General features: G+C 38.9%; 1 protein-coding gene across 1 annotated transcript in view; it reads right to left on the bottom strand.

Moving 5' to 3' along the window:
* The window catches only part of LOC137601901 (exostosin-1a-like), a 29,226-nt gene extending 4,978 nt beyond the window's left edge, over positions 1-24,248 (bottom strand). The window contains exons 1-6 of the mRNA XM_068324378.1: positions 22,475-24,248; positions 3,727-3,820; positions 2,492-2,599; positions 2,067-2,186; positions 614-746; positions 353-471 (exon numbers count right to left, since the gene is read on the bottom strand). Of these exons, the coding sequence (XP_068180479.1) occupies positions 353-471; positions 614-746; positions 2,067-2,186; positions 2,492-2,599; positions 3,727-3,820; positions 22,475-23,388 (1,488 nt within the window). The 5' untranslated portion in view covers positions 23,389-24,248. The remainder of the gene's footprint in view (positions 1-352; positions 472-613; positions 747-2,066; positions 2,187-2,491; positions 2,600-3,726; positions 3,821-22,474) is intronic.
* Between the last annotated feature and the right edge of the window lie 2,481 nt (positions 24,249-26,729).

Raw genomic sequence — 26,729 nt, 5'->3', positions numbered from 1 at the left:
TGCAAGCAGGTGATATCAAATTAAAGAGCATAAATCTAGGGCTTCCTGGATTTCCTTCAGTGTGCATTAATGCATGTGTAACAAAAAGAAGTGTCAATATGAATCCATTGTGGAATGAAGGGTTGGAATGTAATAAAATTAAAATGGTAATATAAATATAACGTAAATAAATTAATAGTGACACAGAAACAAACATGTAAAAAAATTCTGTCATAAAATAATGTGTGTGAAACAGTCTCTGCTTTAATATATGTAACACATTTGTAACTGGAGAATTTGTCAATGTAGAAACATTGCAGCTATGATAAGTCTAGTCTGAGATGACAGCGTTATGTGTTGGGGTTTCCATTACCTGAGCACAGTACTGAGATTTGGCTACAGCCACAAGCAGCTTCATGACTGGCTGGGATTGGGAGACAAGTGGGGACACCACAAGGATGACTGCTGTAAACTTAGAGGAGGGCTTAGTACCTGAAAACATTTGTAACATTACAAAAGTCAGAAAAAAGGTAATATAAGTCTGTCAAGTATCTTCTGAAAAATTACAACAGACATCATAATAATCATCAAGGTCCTTAGCATACAGCAGCATGTAAATGGATGGTTTACTGACCCAGCTTAGCATAGTAGAAGGGGAATTCTGCCAGGTATGTGGAGTACTGAGGTAAAGTGAAAAGCCCTCCTGGCAGACTGTTCCACATGTAGTAACTCCTTGAGATGTGATGCTGCACCCGGTCCTGGATGATCTGTGAAAACAAGAGGGCAGAAAGAAATAAAAATGAATTGTCTTTTTTGTTTTCTGAAAAATGGTCTGTTGCAGTTGATAAATATCAATCAAAGGTCCACAATATTCTTTGTACAAGTGTGATTTAGATAAAAGTATATCGAACTCAAAATACAACAATTGTTTTCGTCTCACCTCAGAACAAGCAATAATTATGCCAGTCTTACATTCTGCTTGCAAACTGAGTGCCGACATCAAATTTCTGGCATTTATTTGGTGTGCACAAAAATCCAGCTTCATGCTTCCTGTCTGCTGTCTTCCTCTCTAAATCATTTATATTCCTTATGTGATGTAATCCCAAGAGCAGAACAATAGTCTGCTGCACAGCAAAAAAATTATGACATAATCCATAATGACATATATACAAATACTGTATATGTGTGTATGTGTGTATGCGTGTCTTTATGTATACACAGTAATCCCTCGTTACTCGCAGTTAATGTCTTCCAGGACCACCTGTGAGAAATGAAATTCCGCGATATAGCAACCAAATATTTTTTATATTATTTACAATAATTTAAACGTTTATGAACCCTCCCATACCCTCCCCACCTTATACCTGTATTACCTTTTCCCACACTCTTATAGAGAGTTTAAAACACTTTTGTATTAAAGAAAAGTTGCAGGAGGAACCGTGAGTCTCGGAACGCAGCGCACTTCCAGATGCTGTCAGCCAATAGCATGCGTGTACGATATTGCTTGACTACCTACTAAAAATCTGTGATGTAGTGCAGTCGCACAACTTGAAACGCGATTGAGCAAGGGATTACTGTATACAGTATAAATACCATCTTGGTTTTGAAGCTGGACTAATGCAGTTCTGCTGGTTTTTATGGTTGTGATTACATAACCTGTATGTTTACATTTAACTGATTTAAGTGTAAATGTAATAATTGGATAAAAAATTCAAAATTGTTAATATCAACAGAGGATAACTTCTTCGTATTAGTAATTTTATACTTGTGTATTTGAGTGCATTGTTTTCAGGCAAGTTAAATTCAAATTTATCTAAGAGCATATCAAATTTATCTAAGAGCATATAGCGAATGCCATCTAAGGATAATATCAGGTAAGACTTTTAAAAAGTATAAAAATAATGAAAAATAGAATGTGCCATTTCAAACAAATATAAGCAGTTCTGCAACTTTGGGTTTTAAAAGAAAAACATTAATACCAAAAACTGCAATGACACTTTTTTACATGCAAACAAATACTACATAGATATACACTAAGTGTGGACTGTTCAACTGAATCTAATGCATAAAGAGAAGTGAGTGCATACCTCCAATGTGGTTATTACAATCTTCTCCACTGAGTTGAAATATGCTTCCCATAGGAACTGGGTCTGCTGTCTCAGAGACAGGATCTGCCCCTGGCTGATGGAGCGCACAATAGAGGGGATCTGAGATATAAATAAGGACATGTGAGCACACTAACGCCACCATACAGTCTGCAATGACTGCTTTAATTTAAGTCCCAAAAGACATTGGCTATAAAGGATTTGTCATAATAAAGTAAGAGTCTCAGTTATATTTTAGTGTATAAGCTTCAGAAGACACTAGTCTCAATTCACACATCAGCATTGACCTAGGTAAGACATCTGAATGAAACACGTCTTTAAATATAATACAGTGTAAAAAAAATCCAAAAGGCAAACACATAAATAATCCATCAGTCAGTGACATTAGATTGGTGTTAAATTTCAACCTGTAATAGAAGCCTTTCGTCCCCAATCACAGACGCCGTATTCCAGTCAATGATCTCTGAAAACGGAAGCTCCCATCCGTTGCTCAGCATCACCGGCACACAAGCTGCCTGAAAGAGTGATAGATGGAACACATTCACGCAAACTGAACGCACTGTTGGATAATGAGATTTGTCTGTTATGTCTGTAAATCTACAGGCAATAAACTGAAGACAGACTGGAAATAAAAGCGAAAAAAATACAACTGAATGGCTTCTGGCCTGCAATATTTTGTCATCACTGCATAAGGAGTTTTCCAGGCAATTGAATCAAACAATTTAAACAGATGGGTTGACTCATCTTCAAGAATATTTCCATTAGCTATAAAGTGAATGCACAGCCTTGATAACTAATTATCAAAGTGGATATGTGCTTCATTAAAAAAACAAAACAATATTCACAGGAAAGGAAGACACATTTGAAAAAAACATGAACATTGAAACTTTGTGCAGCAGACTGAGGTTGCTTGATGAGCACACCAATGCATGTTAATGTCATTAACAAATTCGCCCATCAATTTTCTAATCTGAAGTGACTTTATAACGGACACTTCCAACACACACACACACCCAGAAGTGTGCGAGCACACACACAGACACACAGACACACAGACACACAGACACACACACACACACACAGACACACACACACACACACAGACACACACATACACAAACACACACACAAACCCCCACCATCACCACCACTTTTGATTGCTGCACTTTTGATCGCTGTCTTGCCTTCACCTCTCCAGGTCTGATGCTCTGGTTAGATGTACTAATATCTCCATGCACAACCCCAGAGGAAACTAACAATTTCACTCTGGTTGTTTTCCAAACATCTGCTTTGGAGTGAAGTCAATAAGTAAGAAAGAACTAACTGTGTAGAGGCAACTCATATTATTTTATCATATACCATATATCCATTCAAATGAGGGAATACAGTACAAGTACGCATACTACAGTTATATCAAGCATGTGTGACAACACTGACATGGCCTTTATCATCCCATGGATCATTCACCTACACTGGCTTGCATGTGGATTAACTAACAAATTAGGGAAATTCATGGCAGTAGGAAAGGATGCGCACAACTTTTTGGAGTCATTATAATGACCCAACTGTACGTGATTAAAATTTACTGGTTACAATATCTAGCTATGAGGGAGAAAATATGTACTGTATGTGTATCACTGACCTGTAAAGCCTCCAAGAAGCGAAAGGAACCCAGCCGTCGCCCTCGTGGCACCAAACAGAATGTGGAGTTGAATAGCAGCTCTTTGTAGTCATATCTGTAGAACGATAGGAAAGAAAGAATCCACCAGGTATTTAATAATTTAATGTGTAAATAACATAATTTGGATTCAAACACAGGAATCTAACATGAGCCATCACACCAGGAAAGTGATGTTCAGAAGCATCAGTATACTGTATGTGGTTTTATCTTTCAAAGCGCAGAGCTACAACAATTACTTGATACCGGGCCAAGGGCTCCTCACACAGTCTGAGAGCAGAGCAGAACACTCATCTCCTTTCCTACAAGAAAATACCTGAAAAGCACAGGTGGTTTCAGGGAAAATCCCATTCTTTGATCTCGACTCCAATTTTCCCGTTTCCCCACACATCTGTAAAACCTTTGCCCTCTCACCCGCACAACTCATCATCTTCTTTTTGTTTTTCACTACCTCCTCCCAATCTAAGCCTCAGTCATCACTTGCTTTGATTAGAAGCTGCTTGGGATTCCTTCAGTGTCATTATTGTAGGTGTGCCTGTGAGAGTGCACAAAAGAGTGTTTATTTTATGCCTCTTGTCACACTCCACAGTGTTCGTTGGACTTAATAATGTCTGTCCATTTTTTTTACGGTGAGTTATTCTGAACACGCACTTATTACATACTTGTAATTATGTAATTGTGTTTTGTTTTGTCCTTTGTGTGTTACATTTGTAGTCTGTGACATCAATATTTTAGATGTAGCAGGAATGCAGTTCTTCCAAGGAACCCACTGACCGTGTCTATTCGGCTTATTATTTGGAATTTTTCTACGTCAGTCTGACTCTTGTATGACAGCTGGTATGTTTACTCTTCAGCACCTCCTTTGTTCTGCCTATTTATATTCTTAAAATCCCTGTTGCAATGGAAAACAGAATCTGTTATTATGTTTTTACATTCTGTGAAGCGGTAATGTACTGTACTGTGTCAGTGTTTGTGTGTCCATGTTTGTGTGTCCGTCCATCCACCAAATATTTTCAAAACTTGCTGATAAAAAGATGAAACAAAAAACACATTACTCGGGCGGCAAAGGGGATGAAAATGAGATGATGACCTTGACCTTGAGAAAACTAGCTCAAGTTCAAAGCACGAGCTTTGGTCTGAGATATTTTCTATCCTGAGATATTTATTGTTCCTATCTCAGGAACCAGTACTATTTACCTGGTTTCCCTTCATTAGATGAGGCAATAAATGTACTGGAAACTCCCACAGTATGAAATATTTTGCTATGGATCATGGATGTCACTAATAAATGTTTTAAGGTGGTGTGTCATTAATTCAATGAAATCAGTCAAGACAGATATTATGCAATTAATGTCTGATGAACTTTCTGTAATATTTGACCAAAACCATTGATGTAATATGCAGATGGCTGGTGGCCAGCAGCCAGCAGTAGTGTATCACTCATCACAAAATAATATGACCGTAAGGGGTAGGGTTAGGGCATTTAATACTGTAAATGACATTTATTAATACTGTAGGAAAGTAGGGCAGTGCAATTCAGAGAAAGAGAAAAGACTAACAGGAAGTGAGTTGGGTAAAAAAAAAAATCAACCAGTGTCCTAGCAACAATAATAAAATAATATGACCGTAAGGGGTAGGGTTAGGGCATTTAATACTGTAAATGACATTTATTAATACTGTAGGAAAGTAGGGCAGTGCAATTCAGAGAAAGAGAAAAGAATAACAGGAAGTGAGTTGGGTAAAAAAAAAAATCAACCAGTCTCCTAGCAACAATAATGGATGGTGTGAATAAGAAATGCATGGCTGACTGTCTGACTGCGAAAAACAGCCAGTTTTTCCCCTAAAATCTGTACAGGAGACCACCCACATTCACAACTGAATTTTAGTCCATAATCTTGATAGTTAACATTTAATTTAATTTAATTTAATTTAATTTAAATCAAATATGATTTAAATTAAAAACATTTTTTACTCCATGCACTTCGTCATCATCAAAAATAAGCCAGCACAGCTGTGGCCCACTTTACTGCATGTGCTTTCCATCTGTACCACAAGGTACAAAAGAGAGTAGGTAATTTAGCTGAGGTGAACACAAAGCTTCCTACGAGAATCTGTGTAGTCCCCGGTCGACTGTATAGTCATCACTCATCTTGATTACGGGAAGACTTCCTGACAACAGCGAATTCCCTTAGACAAACTTGAGGAAATAAAGCAGATCAAGTACTACCATGCTCTCTCATCCCACTCCCATCATATACTGATGTCTTATCTCATCTTGTACTTCCTCTGTTCTGTCTTTAAGCTCAGTTCATAGGCAGCTAGCACTTAGCAAGACTGTTGCCAGGCTAAAGGAATGTCAGCCTGAAAAGAATGATTGAAACTGAGTCATTGGATGAAAAAGGAAACAGCAGAAGAAAAAAGGAACCAGTTGACCAACATACAGTGTGCTGTTTCTGGGACCTGCATGACCAGAGCCACCCATTGTAGGAATGTCACAAAGATCAAATGCCCACATAAAGTCTTATTTTGAACAACACAAAATGTAAATTAGACATTAGTAGATCCCTTTGTATAGGGACAGAGTTTGTATAAGACTTAAGTTGATCCTTAAATATGGAATTATTACACGAAAGAAACAAACTCAAGATCACCCTCATACAATGATGGATGTGCGTGTGTGTATGTGTGTGTGTGTGTGTGTGTGAGAGAGAGAGAGAGAAAGAGAGAGAGAAAGAGAGAGAGAGAGAGAGAAAGAAAGAGAGAAAGAGAGACAGAAAGAGAATGACTGACACCACTGAATTTAGTGTGGAGGATAACTGTGTGAAGACTGATACTAACTTGGATCAAGATATGAGGCTTGAAATACACCAGAGGCTTAAGGATAGGTATGGTACAGATTGTTGGCCAACAAGGAAGGACATTCAGTCATCTAACTTGCATTATTATCAGCATAGTTGATCTTGACTGTTTTTACCTGCAGCCATAAAAGATGAGTAACATTTTCAAATAATAGAACTGGTTCAGGTTGCCTTACGAAACATTGAGCTGGTACAAAAGAAAATGGACAGAAGAGCTTTAGGCAAAATAAGAAGAAAAATACATGTTATCAACTATGGCTTTATAGAGACTTGTTTTACATAAATGTATTTTTCTAAATGCAAACTAACATTGTCACAGTTAGTTGTTCAATGGTGAAATTATCTTCTTTTACTGTCTAACTAGTCTTTATTTGTGAGGTCATCATAATTATTAAAGGTCATATGAACTCTTCACATGCCATAACTTCAGTTAATGACGGTAGTTACGTCTAATTTGTCTACTTTTGAAAAATTGAGTGATTGAATTAACACCAAAAAGTAATCAGGCGCAGCGTAATGATTTCTCTGAGAATGAGTGGCATAAAGTCGACTATGTGGACTAAAATCAATCTATTTGTTTTCAGAACACAATCTGAACAGAGGGAGTTTTTAAAGTTGTTACACCAGATAACAAAAACCTTTTGTTATTTCCTAGAGGTACCTTGGGCTCATTCATTGTCTTCTGGTTAATAATGGAAATGTACTAAATGACAGAGTTATAAAGAATTTGGAGGCTCATATACATGGGTCTCAAACTCTACCACCCTTTTCTATGACTCCAGGTTCATCCACCTAATCGTTATGCTTCAAATTTTTGATCACTCTTTTTTCCTGCTTCCCCACCATCTCCACCCATCTCAAAGATCTCTTTCACCAGGAGAATCAAAAGGCAAACGCCTTTCTCTGATCATCTCTACAAGTATGTCTCAAAAAGAAAGTTACATACATTAAAGAACAAATTCACAAATACCTCACCAAAAATTGAAAACAGTCCTTGTACATAACATTGACAAGCACCTAACGTAACAAAAAATAATTCAAGCACAAATTAACTTCTAAATATAAATCCTTTCATGGTTTGGAAGAAGCTTTGCTGTACATCTAATTCCCCATTAGCTCAGTGATGACAATGAGAATGATGATTTGAAGTACTCTGTGGACAATGAAAACCAGAACAGGAAAGTACTATATGATGAAACACTTGCTGTTAATGGAACGGCTATGACAATGTGAGTGGCAGGGCTAACTTGTAAGGTTAGTGATAGACCCAATAATGTAATGTCCAGTCTGTAGTGTATATTTTTGATGTGTAAATATAACTTTAAATTTCTGATAATATGATATATGTTAATATGTTTACAATATGTGAATATGTAAATTTCATATGTTGCAAAAGTTTATATGTATGTATATTATTTAGGTATTTATGTTTGACACCCCCCCCCCCGCTGCCACGATCGCACAAATTTCCCCACCGTGGGACAATAGAGGTTTATTATTATTTTATTATTATTATTATTATTATTAATAATAATAATAATATCAATCTGGTATATCATTGCGCTCCATAAACAGTTTTTTTATGAACATAAACAAACCTAAAAATGTTTGACTTTTGTTCTTTGGTATTCTTTTGCTCTGGTCTCAGTCAAAATCCCGCACATGGTACTATTTTATCAGTTACAAGAATATTAGCCAATCAAATTTGAATAGTCAGAATCTGAATTGTAACCAATGGTTGCAGGTTTAAAGAAAATGTAGTAGTGTCAAAACTACTAAAAAAAATTCCTCAAAAACAAAGTAGAATGGAAGAGTACAAAGTTGCACAAAATAACATTGGATTATTTATTATTCTTGTATCCTTGATTAATAATTGGCTGCAGCCCTGAAAAAGAAAATAAAAGGTTTATTTTCTAGTTAAAGGCGTTCCCTAAAAATTGAACCAATACATTTTCTCATTTAAATCCCAAGAACAATAACCACTGGTTTAATTAATTCACTCATGCTGAATGAGTGAATTTATTATTTACACGGTGAGTGCATCACATTTTGAACACAGATGAAAGTTGAATTTATCGAAATGATCACTGAGCTTGAAGGAATAAAGTTACTCAGCCACTATATGATGCTTGCTGGAGATCAAGCCTTGATGACGATTCTTTTTCAGTGCTTGTTGTGAAAGAGAGATAAGTATAGGCCAGACATGTCTTTGTTCCTGAACCAAGCAAGGATGGATGGAAGAAGAGATAGAGGGACGTGAGAAGCAAGATGATTGGATCAGAACTGAGAATGGTAAAGGGAGCGCAGTGTCTAAAACACTGGAGATGAACAAAGTGGAAAGCAGATGGAAGCACAGGAAAAAGTAAACAGAAATATAATTATGAAAAAAGGAATAATATGAAGACAAATAAAATAAAAATGGATGTTTATGTGCAGCGTTATGTATCAGCATCAGATGTATCAGATTTTCCAAACATTATCAGAGTGAAAAATGCATCAGACCAAGCCATCCGCCTTCCAAAGCAACTATGACAAAAGCAATGACAAGGAGGAGGCCCTTTATAGTGTCTTCCTCAGGTGGGAATATAGGACAATGAAAAAGGGTTGTCCACCAGTGCACCTTTCAACAGACTTGTGTGCTTTGTCTGAATTAATTGAATCCAACAAGGCAGATGCTAAGATCTGACGCCTGGACTGAAGTCTGTTTTGAGGTGTTTCATGTTTGCTCGTGTGTGGGTATGATTTGGGAAAAACGTGGTCAGTGCGTCAACAAAGTCTCAGCCAAAATGCAGAACCATTGATGTGTGTATGAGTGAAAGTATGTAGCGTCGCTTTTTTTAGGACATACAAGGTGATGGTTTTATCCAAGTGCTTCCAAGGAGAGAGAGGCATTGAAAATAAGATGTGCAAGGAAAGTAAAGTAATATTTATATTGTTGGCATCTCATTGGTTATTTATACATTTTAAACAAAGAACAAGAATATGTGTCAAGTGGGAATCCATCCATCCATCCATCCATTTTCATTTCACCGCTTTAGCTACCGTCGCGGGTCAAGGGAAGCTGGCGCCTATTCCAGCTGGCCTAGGGTGTGAGGCAGGGGAAACTCCGGGCGCGACGCCAGTGCGCCAGAGACACAGCCAACCTCGCATGCACACACTCAACCGGGGAATTTGGGACAGGCCAATCAACCTAAAGCACATGATTTGGAGGTGGGAGGAAGCTGGAGAAGCCTGAGAGAATCTGAGGTGATTACACATTACCAAGTATACTTTCATCAGGTTTCACCTCTGAAAAGCGCCCTACAGAAAGTAAAAGCAGTTCCAAAGAAAACTGTAAAACACCCTGGCGTTTATTTCACACATTTAATTTGACTTGGCTTCATTGTTTTAGACAGAAGGCACAAGGCTGCTTCATTTTGCTGCTGACTGAGAGCAAATTAGTGCCTCGCCAAGTCTAACCGCCAAAAAAGAAGTGTAAACACAGTCTTTATCTCTCAAGAGGGAAAAGATTATTACTTCAGAATTACAACACCACAGAGAAGTCCCACTGCCTCTGTGACAGACAGCAAGATGACAGAGTAGTGGCAGTACTAATGATGATGGGAAAAGAAGAAAATACTGCCGTTTCTCCCATTGAATGCACAGAATTTCAACAACTACCAGAAATTTGTGTCCCTAGTTAAACACACTGGTAGTGGTCTTCAAAAAGTTGAAGAGGAAATGAAAATCCTTAAATATCTACCAATGAGTATGAGTTAAACAAGCTTTTCTTTTCCTTTAGAAGGGAAACATCAGCATCAAAAGGAAATTCAACAGATTTTTGTTTCAGTAAAGAAGAGTTTAATTTCAAAATTATGTGTCACTTTTTTTCAAATAATACTGTGCCTGAGAAATTGTTTATACAAAACTGTTTAACTAAAACATTTTGACATACTGTATATGATACAGTATTTCCGACTTGTTCTGAAATATCCTTGGCTCATAAAAGGCCAGCTTTGTGAAACTCCACTACATCTTCCTGATGACTGCAGGGGAAGGCCACCTAATCCTATACCAATACCGTGATACATACCATATGCATCTGCAAAAACATTGGTTCTCACTGATCACAAATAAATCCTAACTTATTTCAGCAACAACCAGGTGATCACAAACCTTTTTTATTCAACTAATTTGTTGCATTTCTTCTTGAAATTTACTGAGTTTAACATCAATGTAGATCCAAGTGAAAGAGAATAGGTTGAATTATGGATACAATCGCATCAAAGAATTAAAATGATCAATACACAGGATTATCATGCTCTGTGCTTGAATTAACCTCATCTCACAGTACCAGCAGAAGCCCTTATCAGGAACAGTAAGAAAAGCACAACCACATCTGTGTTTGTGTGTTAATGTAAGTAAGGGGGTTTTATCTGATGATCCAATCACTGCACAGCTCAGCCCTGAGGTGTCACTTGAATTAAGTTGTATCTCAGGGATACTTCATTAAAATAAATGTTTGACTTTGTCCACACCCTAACACTTTTGTGTAGTTAGTAGTTTGTTTGGCGGCAACCCCCAACTTTTTCCTTACAGTTTCATCCAGTACAACTAATCACATCCATCAAAGATCAAGGAAACGATGTCTCGATGTGATGTGATGTGCAGTGCACATGACACATACTGTAGTGTGTCTGGCAAGTAGGCATTCCTTTCCTTCTTCATCTCCATTGACATTTCAACTAGTAAAGATCAACTGGAACATGGCTGCCAAGAAAAATATGAGGGAAGAAGAGGGAAGGCAGAACAAAACATACTGGTACAATAATAATGGGGTGTGACAAAGTATTAATGTCATGTGGTCTAGGAACCAAATTTTTAAACATAGCTGTGTACTCTCTAGAGGACATCTGCAAGTCAAGTCAAGACAAATTTTCCAGTTGGACATAAACAACAAAAAGAATGGCAGAAGGCAATAAAAATGTCCTTATGAATATTAAGAACGCAACACTGTGCGGGTGACGTCTACATTTATTGAATCAATAAACTCTTTTTGGTTCGATTAAATATTTCCTGTGTTCCTACACTGGGGATATAAACTCTTCCACGGCAAACTTTGGCTGTTGTGGCTCTCCAAGAGAGTGTCTGCCTGGTCAAGTCTTCATCTAAACCTTCGTAAATCTTTGTACTTTGTTGTACAGTAATCCCTTGCACATTTGCGCTTCAAGAAGCCCCGGCTTCACCTCATTGTGATTTTTAGTAGGTAGTCACGTGATACCGTACTTGCATTCTTTTGGCTCACAGCATTCAGAACTGCGCTGCGTTCCGAGACTCACAGAACATAGTGCACTTCCGTGTATTAAACAAACACTTAAAAGCGCTTTAAACAATCTATAAGATTGTGGGAAAAGGTAATAGAGATATAAGGTGGTTTAATATTAGTATGGGAGGGTTCATAAATGTTCATAAATCCATTGCATCTTCTGGCCTGAAAGGTTTGCAAGTGTGGAAGTCAATAAAAAGACCAAGAATATGATGGTGGTGGATCAATCACTGATACTTATAATGGTATGGGAATAGTCTCAGAATGGGCTAGAAGACAGTTTTGAAATATTTTATTTTTTGGAATATTTTACCCCTGCCAGATATAAACAATATAAACAAAATCTAAACCTAACTGGGTCCCGTTTCATAAAGTGTACTAAGAAAAGCAAGCAATCCAATCAAAATCTGACTTGAATCAGCCTAACAAATAATTTCAAGCACAAATTCAGCAAAACATCTGAAACAGCCCTGACCTTTCCAAAAATATTTTGTAGTCTGTATGTATCATTTCTAGGTCTGCGTCAATGAAAAGTAAACACATAATCTATGTAGAGTGGTTTTGTGGTATATGTGTAATTTCCTCCGGGATTAATAAAGTATCTGTCTCTCTATCTATCTATATCCATCTATCCATATCTCCATCTCTCTCTCACTCTCTCTATCCATCCATCCATCCATCCATCCATCCACCCATCCATCTATCTATCAGCCTCCTTTCCTGCTTGCTGTATCACTCTACTCTTTCCAATGTGGCCAGTCTTCAATAGTGTGTTGCCAGGGCTGTGTTATAAGGATTTGGAACTGGAAGAACCTTCCAATAGTACAGTGATGTCACTGCAGAGTCACATTGTTGCAATGAAATGGAATGAAATGAAACCATGCCTGACAGAACACGGACTACAGGCTGTGTCAGCTAAAGTGTCAGCAATGCGATCATGCTGATAAGGAAAGCTCACACAGAAACCACAATGACTGTATCACCTCAGACACTATTTTGATAACAACAGGATGAAATGAAAAAATCTTCCAAATACAAACCTAAGTGTTATTGTAGATTAGACCAAACTAGAAAGGTCTTTTGCCAGATGGCCATTTCCAATACAGGCTAATCACCACAGAGCCTGACACACAAACCAGGCAAAACTGGTGCTTTACCATACAGCCTGCAGTCACTGTGATAGTATGCAAAACGAACTAGCAGTGGTCACCTCAGTCCCTGTGGAAAAAGTTTTGATTTTTTGATTTTTTTTTTTTTATAAGTTGGGGTGGTAGAATAACTGTTTCACATGTCCACTTAAGTGCACAAGAGGACTTCATTGAATATGAGTGTGAAACATTAACAACATTCTAGAGCTCATGATTAAAATCAGAAGTTTCACTGAAATGTCTGTAATCAGGATAGGAACTTATTAAACATATTTAAATAAATTAGTGCTGTCAGTCGATTAAAAAATTAATCGAATTAATTATAGGACTTGTAATTAATTAATCTAATTAATCACATTTGATTCTCATACCTGCTAAAGGCCCTAAAATAAAGGATTTGAATTCTAGGACATTACAAAAATGTAGTGCATGACTAATCAATAGAATACACTAAGAAGAGACAATTTGAAATCCCCATTTTTATAGGTTAAGTGTGCTTTATAAATGAAATTCAAAAGAAAAAAGGCCAAGCACATCAGCAAACCCAATTAGGCCGGGTGTATTTCTCAAAAATGCAATACGAATATAGTTAAATAAAATAAATAAAATTCAAAAATAAAATAAGGCTGAGTCTCAAATAGGCACACAAGCAGACTCAATCAAAATGAATACTAAAGCTGACTCAATACAGCAACTGAAAATGAATAGTATAACATGCCTCTAAATAACGCAAAAATTGCAAAATGCCAACAGGCTTTTCCTAAGCTAACGTTACAGGAACTGACAACAGACAACTCATTGTCCTTGACATGTTTTGCATTTTAATGATACGTTAGGCTGGTGCTGCTTCGGTGATATGAAAATTCTCTTTTACAAAAGATACAAATAATAACACTAATAATAATAATAATGATAATAATAATAATAATAATGGATTAGATTTATATAGCACTTTTCTGGACACTCAAAGACGCTTTACATCGGATCCATTATTCATTCACTCCTCATTCATACTTGGTGATGGTAAGCTACGTGTTTAGCCACAGCTGCCCTAGGGCAGACTGACGGAGGCGTCTACAGCGCAGATTGGCAGTGCAGAATCACTGCGTTTTTGTCGATAGTCCCGTCTTTGTTCTTTTTAGAAAGAAACTTTCCGCCCAAAGGTCCGAGTGGGCTTGCCTCGCTCTCCTGTGTTGTGTCCATCTCTGTTGTCAGTCACCCTACTTTTGACGAGTGGCGCAGGTACGAAGTGAATTCACTGCAACCTACGGGTCCCTCAATGGGCCAAATTTGCCACGTGCAAATTTGCCACTTGCGTTAATTTTTATAGCACGTTAATTTGCAGCGTAATTAATTAATCTAATTAACACGTTAAAGTGACAGCCCCAAAATAAATACATCACAGAAAAGCCTAATTTAGAACTCCTTGACTTTACATTATATATTGACCACTGGCCAGGAACAACTGATTCTACTGGGCGTTATATTTTACAAAAGTGCATTCAATTATGATACCCCAGGAAGCACCGTCAGAGGTACATTGGGCACTCAACTGGGTAAGGCTTCCCTGTCTTGATTTCTGGAGAGAACTTAAAATAGCTTCAATCATTCATTTGATTCTTTTGAAATGTTCCTATAGCAAACAGGCCCCTCTCTTGAACAGCATCCAGAAGGTCGATGGTGGTACAATACAGATCACACCACATTTCCCTCTAATGCTAACTGTTTGACTTGACTAAAGGCATTCCTTCCCATGTAGACTTCAAAAGTCAACAATATGGCACTTGGACTTTCAAGAACAAACACTTTTAATCCTGCTGGATTTGGTTTCCCAGGGACAAATTGATGAACTGAATAATGGTCGGAAAATTGCTAAATCTATTTCATCAACGCAGGCCTTGATTGGCCTGGATAGGTTGAGGTGTTAATGTATTAGTTATTGTCTCCTGTAGACCTAAACAAGCTTAGTGCTGAAAACTGAAAATTACCTCTTACATACTCATTTTGGAAAATTAATCCAAACAATAAAAAAACTCAACCACTTATGGATGCATGGACGGATGGATGAATGGATGGGTGGATGGATGGATAATAAAACATTTAAAAATAATCTTACCCGTATATCAATCTTACCTTTTGTCTTCTATAGAATGTGCCAGTTGGGATGCAAGTAATTTTGAAAAGACAGGAAAAAACAGCTAAAGACCCCACCCCTCCACATGCGGGATCATTTTAAAGCTACAGTTGTTCTTAGTAACAAATGTTATGAAATAGCCAAGTTGAATATATAGCATTAACAACATAAGCAACAATTAAATGTGTACTACAGTGCACACAAATTAACTCGATTTTAACTGGATTAACTGGAAAATGTGTTGTGATTAGCTTATTAAGTTCCACTAAATCGGACAATGAATAATATTTTATGCTCTCCGTTCAACTTTCTGTCATCCTTATAAAGCAAAGAATAATGAGTGAGATACTCAAATGTGACACAGAACTTTACCTTTAAGAGTAACCTTTGTACATTTTTGAAAAACAAATCAGAGAAAATAGTGATCTAAGAAATGGCAGTAGCATTAAAACGTTTTTGCTGATCTGTTCTTTATGAGTAATGCTTATAATTTGTATTTTTACTTTAAATATTTAGTAAATACTGTATTTAATATCTAGAAAGGCAGGAAAATCAAGAGTAAAAGGAGCAAAACCACTATGACCAAAGGAAAGGAAATGCTGATCCAATGTTCTAAATATAGCAGATAAAATTGTGAAAAAAGCATGTGAAGTTAATGCACAGGAACTCAAAGATCAACCATCCTCCCTGAATGATTATCGTTTTCCCCAAGCTCTATAAAGCCTGCATCAACTTGGCTAACAGCCCTTTGCTAGGGGCTTTGGCCAATATTGAGGATTAAAACCCTGCTAGTCTATAAATACACTTAGTAGACAAATGCCAGCATCCAGCCAGTCATTGCACTCACTTCTTGCTACTGGTTGGCTGGAATGCATTTTTTCTTTTTTTCAAAATTTCTCTCGCTCTCACTTTCTCCTTCACTTTCTCAGACTCCCACTGTTCTCTCTTTGTATTCCACCAATTCACTTTCTCAGTTTGTGTCCCACTCCAATGTGTATCTCCCATCATTTCCCTCTCATACTCTCTCACTTGGCAGGACCTCTTAATTGGAAACAAGCTGTGAGAGGGATTTCAGTTTGAGGTTAAAACTGCATCTGACCTGCCTCCTGCTGTATCTTTTCTTCTCTCCTTTGGCTGTATTACAGACTTGTATGCTGTGACCGTGTACAGCTATCTGAAGGACAGAGTTTAAGAAGTAGGGAGCAAAAAGTTGACCGCACATACTGGGTCAAAACAGCAGTGCTCCAAATAAGATACATTAAGATAAGATAATCCTTTATTAGTCCCACAGTGGGGAAATTTTTATGATTGCAGCAGCAGTATCCAGAGAGGATGGAAGAATAAGATAGACAGCAGCAGGATAGAGTAGTAGAAGAGAGCAGAAGAAATTTAACTCCATTTCATTTCACCTTATGGAGACATACTTTAACTAACTTGTGAAATTCAAATATGGAATATTGCTTGCAGTCTCAATTCTTCAGAAAACCCTGCCCATTCAGAACAGGAAGTAGCCAAGAATTCAGCTGGAATTCTTGGCTACGCACATGCTATTGGTAGACAGCATCAGTGTGTGTGTTGCGGTCTGAGACTCATGGAATGTAGCACACTTCCGTGTATTAAAGAAACACTTTTCTTTAATACAAAAGTGTTTTAAACAGTTGATAAGAGTGTGGGTAAAGGTAATACTGATAAAAAGTGGTTTAATATCAGTATGGGGAGGGCTTTCAACTTTTAAATTACCGTTCAACTTTTAAATTACCGTAAATAATAAAATAAATAGCTAAATCGTGGAATTTTTTTTTCATGGGTGGTCCTGGAACGCATTAACAAGGGATTATTGTACTTTTAATTAAGGAGCGCATCACGTTTAATGCCCGTAAGTCCCCTGGGGTAGGCTCCAGCCACCCCTGTGACCAGCGAAAACGTAAGAAGCGGTTTAGAAAATGAATGAATGCATGAATAATAAGCTTTTGGGGACATGGTCCTGTCAAATACAATTTTAACTATCTGAATTCCCTGCAGGGCGGCACGGTGGCGCAGTGGGTAGCACTGCCGCCTCACAACACGGCGGACCCGGGTTCGAGTCCCGCTCTGTGCGGAGTTCGCATGCTCTCCCTGTGTCTGCGTGGGTTCTCTCCGGGTTCTCCGGCTTCCTCCCACCTCCAAAAGCATGCGCTTCAGGTTGATTGGCTGGTCCCAAATTGCCCGTAGGAATGAGTGTGTGTGTGAGTGGTTGTATGTCTTTGTGTGTGGCTCCGCGGTGCACTGGCGTCGTGCCCGGAGTGTCCCCTGCCTCACGCCCTATGCCACTGGGATAGGCTCCAGCTCCCCGTGACCCGCTGCGGCGGATATAGCGGTGGTCATATGACAATGAATGAATGAATGAATGAATTCCCTGCAAAAGAGGGAAAGTCCCAACTAAACTGCACTCCAAACAAAAGAAACCCCAGAACCACAGTTTACCCAATACCCAAAGAGAACAGGCAAACAAGTCATTCATAAAAAAATATAAAAATAACAAGAACAACATCAACAACACGTGTGTGAATGAGAAGGACTCCAGCTCATCCTCAACAGAGAAAAAAACAATCCAAAGGGATAAAAAATTCTTAAAAATTCATGTGTTGTTCCCATCATCACTAAACATTGTCAGTCACATCAAGCTATTCAAGAAAAATATGGAATTCACTGCATAAGCTATTGTTTAATAAAAAGCATTAATTTTAGCCTCACACAACAGATATGATAAAAAAAAAATCTAGGGTATACACATAAAAGACTGTAATGGGAAACAAGTGAGTCTAAATAGCCTAAAGCTGTGTTCAATTAAGAAAAATCACTGCACAGTGCAAAATATTTCTCCCAGCTCTGGCACAAACAAACTTCTCTTTAAAAATGTATAACTGACTAAGAAATGCACTTTACACTTATCCTCTTTTTTGTACATAGAACATTGAAAAATTGTTAGCTATGAACATTTTCAATCCAGTTTCAGGCTTTGCTGTAACCAAAGAATCACATTTTTCTATCTGATACAACAGCCTTGTGAATAAATAATGGAAGCCCAAAGCCATTAAAAGAACCCAGAACAAGGAATACAACTCTTGAATAGATTGAGCCCACCATCAATCCATAATCTGTTGACTAAGTGATACTACCACTGTTACTGAGGGTATACTAGAACAGACAAGACTAGACAGAATAGAATCCCCACCTGTATATTTGAAAAAGCTCACTTGAAAGTCTCACGCTGTCACTAACTCCACCCATTACCTGCCAATCAAGCGCCCAACCAATCACGGCACCCAACCAATCACAGCGCATCTGCCAGAAGGAATCACGTGAACAATATGGCGTAAGGCATCTGCTATGTTAGGAGAAGAAATAACTATACATGGACTTCCCAGGTAACATCATTTTAGAGTGTCATAACTGTTCGAACAGTTTTCATGTTTTTGAGCAGGGTGTCCAAACAGCAGGAACGACACAGAAAACGGCAACAAATTCTGAGTGAAACTAGCGGGCTAGCACGAACAGTCTGTCCAGCTATGGTTTCCGTTTGGAATGGGACCATCGATGTAGTATCCAAAAGGCTCCTCGGGCATCTGACAAAAACGCTCTTTAAGTAACTATATACAGTTCTGTTAATGTAGTCAGCTAACAGAACTATCATTTCTCCAAACTGTCTTTTCCACTTGCTCTTTTGACAGGTGCCTTTTCCTATAACGTTAGCTCCTTTCCCAATCTCACGATTAGTTAGCTTTCTTTCTCCAGTTAGCCTGCTAACATTCATCTACGGCTTCGCAATGTCCGCCCAGTGCATTCCATGATTTGCCAACACAAAGTCGTTTCGTCACTACGTTGATTTTTAACTACGTTGGGTGTGCTTGGTTTATAATACCAATACATTTGTTTTCATATGTTTGGTAACTAAATATGAATGTCATGAAGCTGATTTACCTTCAAACTGAGGCAGAGACACACATGACAGTCCTCTTATGATCAATGTTTAGATGTCAAGAAAGTGCTTTAGGACCAGTTTACTGTCCTTTACTGTCACTCATTCTGACAGTAATCCATATTTCCTCCGGGATTAATCAAGTATCTATCTATCTATCTATCTATTACAGCAAGATTTCATATTTTTCAGACTCCCTGAATTTATGTAATCTCACAAAATCTAAACCGAGCAAATAGCAACAAAAAATAATGAGTTGACATGGGGATCTGTCACAGCAGGGGTCACCAAGGACAAGTGTTGGGGCCAGGGCATTCCTGATTGATGCAGTTGGGTTTTTCTGGGAAATAACTGAGCAAACAAGGACCAGAGTGGCTTCCCCTCACTGGCACCAGCACTTTGTCCACACTAATCCACTCCAGAAAGCCTCAGTCAAACATCCACCACATAGTCAGAAACAACATAGCACAGTCTAAAGGGGGACACAAAAAGTATCCAACGGTCCAAAGTTACAGATGTGAGATGTACACCAGCTTGCCCATCCGATTTGGGCAAAAAGCAGTGAAACTTAAGTGTAGAATTGAGTGAAGACCACAAAGAAACTTTCAGAGGAGCAACATTGCCTTCAAAACGCATAAGTATGTCTTCTAAAAGCTTCAGCTGGTGCAGCATTTTCAGTGCAGGCCTGTTAGGATTTTTTCACCACAGGGCTTGAATGCTAAATAAAAGCACACCTTGGACAGAAAGAAAAAGTAGAAAGCTGCTAGAGAGGAATAAAGAAACAAAAAAAACCATCTTAAAATGGTGTAGCTACAGTGATGTGAGGTCAGGGAAGACAGGTGAGGCGCGGAAAATGGAAGAAATAAAATAAATGGTTATATTTATCCAGTGCTGTGTATTATAAAGTCATTTTCCATTTGACGTCACTAAATTTAGATTATTTTTACTCAAAATTGCTGAATTTTCACATTTACTGCTGAAATACTGAGAAAAGACATTGGGTGAGGCAGCAGCCACGCAAGCCCCACCATGGATTGCACAATGACTGGGCTAGATGGGCTGGTAGCTAAACAGTGAGACCGTTATACTATCTCTCTATGTGTCGCTATTAAAATGTTCACACATGTTTGCTATATGAACTACATTTCCATAGTTTAGCTAATGTATATAACATACAGTGTTTTTGTCAACAACTGTATGTGTGTAACGTCTTTCTTGAGTTGAGCGATTCTAAAACGACTGGAAAGAAGCATTAAGTGAGGCCCGCACTACTCCTGCCTCATGGTAGGGGGCGCTGGTGATCCCAGGGATTCTTCTTGGGACTCCTCGGCCACAGAGTAAGTGACAGCAAGCTCCAATCTATAGTCAGCAAGTCAAGTGTAGCCATTCATTTGTTTTTTCGGCTGGCTTTGCCTTCCTATAAAAATGGAGGATTAAATATCTCAACTCAAAATTTTTTTGATGCTTTTGCTCGGAAGGAGCTGTGCGTGGACTTCATTTATAAGTAAACATGACGTATAAACAAACATGTAGGTAACAACATTTTTTTAAATCACATATGCGTATTTTTGTGTTAGTTTGTATGTGTAAATAATTCTGCTATGAGACTTTAAACATAATCCACTCACTGTTGCTAATTAAATGGTGAATGAGCTACACTGTAGGTTCATGTTTGTCTCATTATGATGAAGTCAGTGCCTCACCAGCCATGAACCTCACCGCACATTCCTGTATATGCTTTCAATTATCTGAAGGTAGTTATCTTCCAATTTTAGGACGGGATAAAATATCATGCAAATTTTTTCTCAGTCATGTTAACTCAACTTTTACAATGACGTGTTTGATGCATACTTGAGATATCACACTAGTGGAACACCTGATGCTGCATTCAACGTCATACCTTTGATTACGAATGGTTAGCTCACTTTTCAAAAAGATTTAGGAGTTTGAGGCTAAAGACAGTATTACTCAGCGTTATATTTGTTTTCAGCAAGTTAGAGAAGCTAAAACTGTCCACATACATTTGTTCACTAAACTGTTTTGTAAGTGCAAGTGACAGCTGGTCGGTGAATTTGTGCTTTGTGGCACTGTATTGACAATTTTGTCAGAGAGGATTAGGAATTATAGTACAATAACAGGCAGAAGGATAGACCCATTAAGAGCAAGAAAGGCACATTCATCTCTAGCTGAATACAAGGCTATGTGGACAGATGGGCATATCAAACAAAGTAAATTAATAAAACAGCTTTTGTGGCTGACATTAGAGCTGATCTACTTATCAGTGCCTCATGATGTATAACTTTGTAAATAAAGACATATCATATGAGAAACATTAAAAAGCATTAAGGGTTCTCTACTTCAGTGTTTCTTTTATTATAGAGTAATATTCAGAATTTGAAGGTAAAAACTAATTCTGCTGCAAAAACATGGGGTCTTGACAGCTCTCAGGCCATGTGGCATTCTGAAATACAGTGCGCCCTCGCGAATCAAAGCTCGCAACTTCACCTCGTCGCAGATTTTTGATAGCCAGTCATGTGATGCCATACGTGCATTCTATTGATTCTGGAAGTGCGCTCGGTTCCGTAAGCGTCGGACTTACGTGAGACACAAAAGTGCTTTGAACAGTTGATAAGAGTGTAGGAAAAGGTAATGCAGATAGAAGGTAGTTTAATATCAGCATGTGGAGGCTTATAAACATTTAAATTACCATAAATAATAATATAAATAGTTTGTCCCTCTATCGCGGAATTCCTTAATGGCGTGTGGTTCCTGGAATGCATTAACAGCAACGAACGAGGGCGCACTGTGCTATCATCACATACTGCGCTTACTTTATAGGGAATATAAGGATGGATTACTTATATACATAACAGACTTACAGTAGTCATCTGACTAGTCATCTGGCACTCAACCAAGAACAAGGAAGCATATAAGTAAACATTACCACTAAAAAAAATGACCATAAGACTATAAAATGTTGTGATAAATAAACATAATCAGACCACTGCCAGTTCTTTAAACAATTCTATAAGGTTAAGACAGTGTACCATGGTTACAGAGCCCATTTTGAAAAGTCAGGCTTCACTCCAGTGAGGAAACTGGTGTTCTATCAAAATTTTCATATTAGACATAACACTTATGGTAAAGACAGGCAGTGCCAAATAATAAGAATTGAACCAGGAACACATAAACCATTACACTGACAAAAAAGACAAGGGTTTGACAGAAGGCAAGACAAGAACATACATTATTTTGGTATAAAATGAAAAGGAACCAGTCATGGTTCTACTGTAAACAAATGTCACTTACTTGTCATACTCAGCGTTGTCTATGTCACAGCGTGCATCCTTGTGCTTCTGCCAGTCTTTCCCATGCTTACAGGTGGTCAGGAGGATCACGTCCTCTGTATTATGAATATGGTATAAAGCGTTTCTCGTTTCTGACCCTATTCCAGTTAGGTACCTTTTCCCCTTAAAAACAAGCATGTACTTTCTTTGAGGCGGAAGGCCGTTATATTTCAAGTAGCCACTTTCACCTCCTGTCTTAGGATGGTCTTTAGAGAAAAGAGGAAGGGAAACATCAAAGTTAGGTCTAAAGTTATCAGTGCCGATGCTAGCTTTGGCCAACATGGCGAAGCCAATGTCAAAGTCAAGATCTTCTTTGTAATCTGGCCAAGAACCAGAGTATAAATTAAAGATTATGTGGTTTTTGCCCCCATTCCACAGAGGAAGATTCTGAACTTTTGTTTTCATGTTATTTACAAAGTGAGGTGAAAGATGGTCCTGATCCAGAGTGTCCAAACCTAAGACAAATAAACATGCTTTTCCTGGGTCTGGTGTATAGAACCTGGATTCTTCAATAGTTGACAAGATATTCTGATAAGTGTCTGAGATCTTCTCCCCTCTGTGTCGGGGGTAGACGTAAACTTTGAAACTCCTCTTCTCACACAGAGAGAAATCAAAGCAGGAGTCCATCCTACAGTGTTTTGCGGGAAAAACGCCAGAGTCAGCATCACTCTTCAAGCTAGGAGTTATCTGTCTTTTGTCATCATCGCTCCTGCCTTCCTCCCACAAGCCGTAAGGCTCAATGTACACGGCTTCGGGACGCCAGCGCGTCCCGGAGTCGCGGCCAGACAGTAGATTCTGTATTCCTCCAAAACAATAGAACAGAACAAAACACACACTGGCGGAGACAAGGACTAAGTAGCGTTTTTTGGCCTGCATGTGTCCTATGATCTGAGATAAGATGACTGACGGTAAATCCAAGACGTCCCCAAGTTTTAATTTCACCACCTCCAGCTGGAACGCTCCGCCATCTTCCCCCGGGCCGCAAAGGCTGTGCGCTCACGTTTCCCACCTTATTCTTCAGATGGCTTTCAAAAGTCCAAAGCATGTGGGCGATTTGTAGCGTTCATCCACCCCGTCCTCACGTAAACAGTGGTATCGGCTAAATGACATGCGTTTCTCGACCCGATCCGCTTTAAAACTGGGGTGCAATTACGCCTTTGTACAGTTATTTCATCTCAAATAACTAGTTTTTCCAGCATGTAATGTGTAACTCCTGCAAAATCGAACAAACAGTGAAACAGTGGAGCTTGACTCAGTTCCACCTGAAAAAGCCGTCTGATCCTGACTCCTTCAACAGTTTACTATAGTCACCAATGGAAATTAGCAAGTAGCGGGCAACGGAGCCCTAAACATGAGAAATGTCCAGTTTGAGATAATATAACAATTATTTCACTGAACGTTTCCATACATACAGATGTGTAACCGCTACGTCTATATATCGGTTTCTCTGATTTAGCTTGCTAGAATACAAACAAAGTGGTTGATGTTAGTTTCTGTAAACATCCCTAGTTAGCTTGCTAGCTAAGTGGTCGCATCAAAGTAGCTTTAAAATCCAGTTGGGAGTAAAAGACAGCCAGTTAGTTTTTCTCCTACCGCTGAAAAACATGTATTATCATTCAAGCAAATTGTCCTTCGCTCCTTCAACAGTCAAACTGCTCTAGTCGCATCATTCAAGTGGTCGCTCATACGCAGGAATGCGACGTACAGGAGACTGCGAGGCGAGTGGAGCATCACGGCAGTCCGGACTGCTACTGATGATGTTGTGTGACGTCCTTCCATGGCTCGCGCGCGCTACCATTGGTCGGCGTCACGCCCGAGAGGAGCGTGGCTTGTGGCGCACGCGTTCACGGGAGAGCCCGTTACGCAGTAGAGAGGAACGAAAACATGCGCTGGTGAGATCCAAATACTGTATCTGAAACGTCGACGGTGTTACCAAACTTTACACTTTTAGAAAAACAAATGTATTGATTATTAATGTTAATTACACAACCGGCCAAATGAGACATCAGCAGAGCCAACAATAAAAAAAAGAAGTATTAAACCCACTAACTACCTGAGAGAAGTGAATCGAAAAGGGAAATAAAGTAGAGGAGTTTCTTTACTTTACTTTGCACTCTATAATTGACTTCATACACCTTTACTTTCTATTTATTTTATTCACCACAGGCATCATTAATTTGTACAGTTGGACTTTCAATGATCCCATCGCTGATTAAAGATTTATCAGTTGTTAGAAATAACCTGAGGGTGGCTCGGTGGCGCAGTGGGAGTCACCTCACAGCTCGAAGATTCTGGCTTCGAGTCCTTTCTGTGCGAGTGTTTGTATGTTCTCCCCGTTCTCTGCAGATGTTCTCTCCGGGTTCTTCGACTTCCTTCTACGTCTAAGAGCATTTAACTTATGCGAATTGATCAATGCGAGTGTGTGTATTAGATGTTTTCCTTCACTCATGTGGCTCCGGGGTGCGCCGCCGTTCACCCGCGTCCCTTTGTCCGCCGGGAAAGGGACGCGGTGACCAGCAAAGCGGATGAATGGATAGATGGATGGATGGATGGATGGATGGATGGATGGATGGACGGCCGGATGGATGGTGGATGGATGGATGGATCTTCTTCTTCTTTTCCTTTCGACTCTTTCCCTCGGGGGTCGCCACAGCGAATCAATTGCCTCCATCTAACCCTGTCTTCTGCATCCTCTTCTCTCACATCAACTACCTTCATGTCCTCTTTCACTACATCCATAAACCTCCTCTTTGGTCTTCCTTTAGGCCTCCTGCTTACCACATTTCGTGAATAAATATTGAAATCTTTTCATTGTTTCCATAAATGAAGTAAGATGGACAGAAAAGCTGTCACCCACCCCAATAATATGTCGCCTTTTACTGTGTTCATGATGAACAATAATATTTATTGCAATACAGGGAAATGCATAGACCTGCTTATCTCAGTAGATCATGTAAAACCTATTCTGAAACTTTCTTCACTAAAAGGTGTTTGCCCTCTGATAATGGAAAATGTAGATGCCATATTTTTAAAATTCTGCATATAATGGGACAGCTCCAGTAAAATCTGCTGCAAGATGACCATTTCTGTGAGATCTGTGTGTTTTGCACAAATTGGTAAAAAGCTTGGAAGAATGAGAAGCTCCTCAGGAGCCCTGGTCCAGCTCTCTACTTTGCCTTGATTTCCCATGGGCCACTGATCAAAGATAGGGAAACGTGATGGTCACCTCATCCTATTCTCCTGTTCTCCTCTTCCTGTCTCATCCTGCCTGGCTTTCCCACTCTCTCACACCTTCTGCAGGTCACTAGCATTCTTTCCATCTACTCTTTCTTTCATTCCTATAGCCAATTTACGAGTGACTCGCTGCCAGTGTCTGATGTGAATGGATGGATGTTTTTGCACCTCTACCACTACAACGATCAGATGTGCATTGTTCATATGTCACTCGTTTTGATTCAGGCTCTTTAATGTCATCTATCCATGTGGAACTGTGACAGGCTTTCACTTAGTGCTATAACATGTGCAATACTGTAATACTTCCAGTAGACTTGGTGACAGGGAAAAGACAAATGAACAAAAATATATGCAACTGGATTCTAGGAGAGATAAAAAATAAACGTTAAAAAAGTATCCGTTGCATTTTGTTTTAGTCTAGCTATTATCTGCAATTTAATGACAATATGGAGATACTGTCCTCCTGCTGTTGCATTGTGTTTGTTGAGCTGAGCACCAATCAGATTTAGAGCAGCAGGGTGGCTGAGCAAGAGCAGAACCCCCACTGTGTAATACATGCAACCATGCCAATATCTAATTTGGATGCACCCAGGTCAGCATAGTTACCCAGCCAGCCGTCAAGTCTGCCATCCAAGCAACCAATCAGCCAAATGGACTTTCATTATTTCTCTCAGAGTACATTTTGAGGTCATCAGTTTGTTTTTCCCCAATAGCTGTAAAGCAACACCAATTTTTTAAATAAAATCTTAACTCACAAAATCTTAGTCACATCTGTGTATGACCACAGATGTGCACAAACTGATATGTGGGTGTGTAAATACATATGATACGTATGTGTGCCGTATTCCTGCCGAGTATTAGGATGAGATAATTTAATGCCCCTCCTGACTAGTACTGATAGTTTTGGTGAGCGGCCTCATCCATCTGTGTTGATGTGGAAACGCAGGATTGCTGGACCTTGTTTTTACTGGCGAAATAATCTT

The sequence above is a fragment of the Antennarius striatus genome, chromosome 9 (assembly GCF_040054535.1).
Source record: "Antennarius striatus isolate MH-2024 chromosome 9, ASM4005453v1, whole genome shotgun sequence".
In the NCBI taxonomy this organism is placed as follows: domain Eukaryota; kingdom Metazoa; phylum Chordata; class Actinopteri; order Lophiiformes; family Antennariidae; genus Antennarius; species Antennarius striatus.
Note: the sequence above shows the minus strand (reverse complement) of the source record. Positions and strands in the feature narration are given on the sequence as shown.